This window comes from Lycium ferocissimum, chromosome 2 (assembly GCF_029784015.1).
Source record: "Lycium ferocissimum isolate CSIRO_LF1 chromosome 2, AGI_CSIRO_Lferr_CH_V1, whole genome shotgun sequence".
NCBI lineage: Eukaryota > Viridiplantae > Streptophyta > Magnoliopsida > Solanales > Solanaceae > Lycium > Lycium ferocissimum.
The window spans coordinates 4,441,632-4,445,500 of record NC_081343.1 but is presented as its reverse complement, the minus strand read 5'-3'; the positions used below and the strand labels follow the sequence as shown (position 1 = coordinate 4,445,500).

Here is a 3,869-nt window from a genome sequence, read left to right as displayed (position 1 = left end):
AAACGGACAAGGGATTTGGACCGGATCGGGGTTCTTCGAAGAATCGCATCCAAACTTATCCTCCCCCAAAAGTAGCCAGTGACATTCCAAACTATCGATTGTTAGAGAAACCAAATGTAAACAATAAAGAAAGCCATGGTAAGAACAGCCATGGGCTGCAGAACAAGAGCGATTCTTCCGGATCCTAGTCAAAGAGGACGAAATACCCAAAACTTTCAGATTATAACCTTAACATCAATGAAGCAGAAATGGTGGTCGTGCTAAGGACCAATCCGGTATCACGTCTCCCTATGCCTCTGAGATTCGATACTAACACCAAGGATCAGATGGTGTGGTGCGACTTCCACGGAACCCATGGGCACAAAATGACAGATCGCAAATATCTTCTAGAGGAGGTGGCTAACATGCACAACAGAGGGCATCTCCAAGAATTCTTAAGTGAAAGGGCAAGAAACAATTATGGGAAAGCTATACTCAAGTGAGGAGAAGAATGCTCACTGGACGTGCCTTTTCCGCATATTATCAATATGATGTTTTGCGGATCCATGATCACCGGTACCAATTTCACCGCTTTCGAGAAGATGAAGATCTCGATAATGCGAGAAAAGAGGACTCAGGAGCTCCCGGATGAAGGCACGATTACTTACTCTGACGAGGATGCAACAGCGTCACTTTTCCAATAACGACGCCTTGGTTATCACCGTCTTCATTGACTGCTTCCAAGTAAAGAGGGTGATGGTCGATCCGAGGAGTTTAGCTAATATCATCCACTGGAAACTGGTGGAGCAAATGGGGCTGCTAGAAAAAATCATACCGGCTGCAAAGGCCCTTGCTGGTTTCAACATGTCCAGTGAAACTACTAAAAGGGAGATCGATTTGCCTATGAAATCCAGAGGAGTTGTAACAAAGTTCTATGTGATTGATGGTGACATGCGCTATAATGCAATCTTTGGAAGGCTTTGGCTCCATGATATAAAGGCGGTTCCCTCGAACTGCGTTCTTTTCGAAGTTCTTTACTCTAAAAAGATCGAGCGGCATTCGGAGGAACAGCTGCAGCAAAGGAGATGTTTGCAATTGAGGACCCTAAAGTAAGCCAACCAGCCATAACCCACCAATAGCACTCATAGGAGTTGGAAACCATCCCGGGGGCAATTCAGCAAACTCCCAAGAAGAAAAAAGCCAGGTGGGTCCGAAAGATGAACCTGAGGACGAAGCTGACCCCGGAACTCACAAAACTATTTCTTAATTATTTAAAAGATAATGGTGGTTGTTTTTATTGGTCCCACAAAGACATGACAAGTATACCCTCGGATGTGGCAACCCATAAGCTTGGAGTAGACCTCAGCTTTCCACTTATGCACCAAAAGAAGTGCCCATTGCAGAGGCCCGCAATTGGTTTGTCAAGAAAGAGGTATCCCATTTATTAAATATAGGATCCATCCGGGAAGTCAAATACCCAAATTGTTTAGCAAACGTAGTCGTGCTACCAAATAAAAGAGATAAATTTAGGATGTATATCAATTTTAAAGATCTTAATAAAGCATGTCTGACAGACTCGTTTCCATTTTTGAGTATAAAGCAGATGATCGATGCTATGCAGGTTACGAGGTAATGATTTTTCTCGATGTCTACTCCGGGTATAACCAAATTAGAATGCACCGAGAGCCACTTATCCAAGGCTTGTTAAAAAAATATTTGAACGACAAATAGATAAAATAATGGAAGTTTATATTAATGACATGCAGGTTAAGAGCCTGTGTAGGGGACCAATTAAGTCAATTATAGGAAACATTCGACATCATACGGCAGTTCAACATGAAGCTCAATCCGAAAAAATGCGCTTTTGAGGTAGGATGCGAAAGTTTCTGGGTTTCCTTATCTCTCAAAGGGGGATAGAAATAAATCCAGATAAAATCAAGGCAATCAAGGACATTTCGAATACTCTGGAAGATGTGACGGCAGTACAATGGTTGACCGGCAGGATCGCAGCACGTAGCAAGTCCATATCCCGATCATCGAAAAAATGCCACAAGTTATTCATATTGTTGAAGAAAAAGAACGACTTCGAATGGACACCGGAGTGCCAGCAGGCGCTTAGTGATCTAGAAGCATACTTGTTATCTCTTCTACTCATGTCAAAGCCAAGGGACGGTGAATAGTTTTTAGTCCATTTGGCCGTCTCAGAGGTTGTGCTACGCGATGTTTTAGTACGGGAAGAGAAAGGTACGCTATTTCCTATATAATAGAAAAGTAGAGTCATGTCTGGGGCCAAAACACGATATCCGCTTTTGGAAAGATTGGCCTTTGCTCTAGTGATGGTATCACAAAAGCTTCAGTCTTATTTCTAATGCCACCCAATTGTTGTTGTAACCATGTTCCCGTCGCAAAACGTACTCCATAAACCCAAAATTTTAGGGAGGTTGGCAAAATGGGCGGTAGAGTTAAGTGAGTTTTATATAGAATACAAACCACAGACTACGATCATGTCTCAAGTTCTTGCAAACTTTGTATCCGATTTCAGTCCAGGTGTGACTCCCCAAGCTGAAAAGGAAGCTTCCTTGGTTTGGATGCTCTATACCGATAAAAAATCTAACGTAAAAGGAACCGGTCTGGGGGTAGTCCTTCATACCCCTACAGGAGAAATTTTGAGGCAGGCAATAAATAACGTACCTTTAACTAACAACGAGGCGGAGTATGAAGTTTTGATTGCAAGACTCGAGTTAGATTGGGGACTAGGTGTTGAAGTAATTGAGGCAAAGTGAGACTCCCATCTGGTGATAAACCAAGTCCACGGCGTATTCAAAGCAAAAGAAGAGCGCATATTGCGATATCTCGAAAGAGTGCTGAAGTTGCTCTCTGAATTCTAAGAATGGGCGGGAGTGCACGTACCCAGGGAAGAAAACATGAAAGAGGATGCCCTTGCCAACTTGGGCTCTTTCACGGAATCGGTAGGCCTGAACTCCGAATCAGTAGTCCAGTTGCACCATTTGGCATTAGATTCGGCAGGGTATGACGAGGTTAATTCCACCAGCTTGACTGGCGAAATGAATTCTTGGATTACCTAAAGCATGGAAAGTTGTTGGACGACCCAAACGCCCCATGAGCCCTGCAAACTAAAGTTACACGGTATAGCATCGTCAATGGCCTGCTATACTGAAGGTGTTATTATGGCCCGATGGCACGATATGTGGGGCTCGAGAAAGCTGACTACATAATGAGAGAGGTCCATGAAGGAATCTGTGATAATCGTTTTGGGCCGGAGTCGCTAATGAGGAAGTTAATCAGGGCTGGATACTATTGGCCCAAAATGAAAGAGGATTCAAAGGCATTCGTTCGAAGATGCGATAACTGCCAACGGCATGCACAGACACTACACCACTTGGGTGAAGAGTTGCACCCTGTCGTGTCTCTTTGGTCAATCATGAAATTGGGGATGAACATAGTTAGGCCTCTGCATGCCGGTCCAGGATAGGTATGGTTCGTGCTACTAATGACTGACTATTTCTCTAAATGGGTAGAAGCTAGAGCCTACAAGAAGATCCGTGAGAAGGACGTGATAGACTTCATATGGCAACATATAATATGTCACTTTGGGATCCCGAAGGAGATCGCTTATGATAACATACCTCAGTTCATTGGATCCAAGGTCACCAAATTCCTTGAGGACTTAAATATCAAACGTATCACCTCTTCGCCTTATCACCCCAGTATGAATGGTCATGCGGAATCAACCAACAAAACTATAATTCAAAATTTGAAGAAGAAGTTGGAAGATGCAAAGGGATCCTGGCCATCCAAGCTTCTTGAGGTACTTTAGGCATATAGAACCACGACCAAGTCTAGTAGCGGTGAAACTCCTTTCTCCCTAG

The 3,869-nt window shown here is 43.6% G+C and overlaps 1 protein-coding gene across 1 annotated transcript; it reads left to right on the top strand.

The window, feature by feature from the left end:
- The first annotated feature begins 657 nt into the window (after positions 1–657).
- LOC132047377 (uncharacterized) lies at positions 658–1,092 on the top strand. Its single transcript, XM_059438429.1, has one exon. The coding sequence runs from the start codon at positions 658–660 to the stop codon at positions 1,090–1,092; it is 435 nt and encodes a 144-aa protein (XP_059294412.1).
- Positions 1,093–3,869: the final 2,777 nt, after the last annotated feature.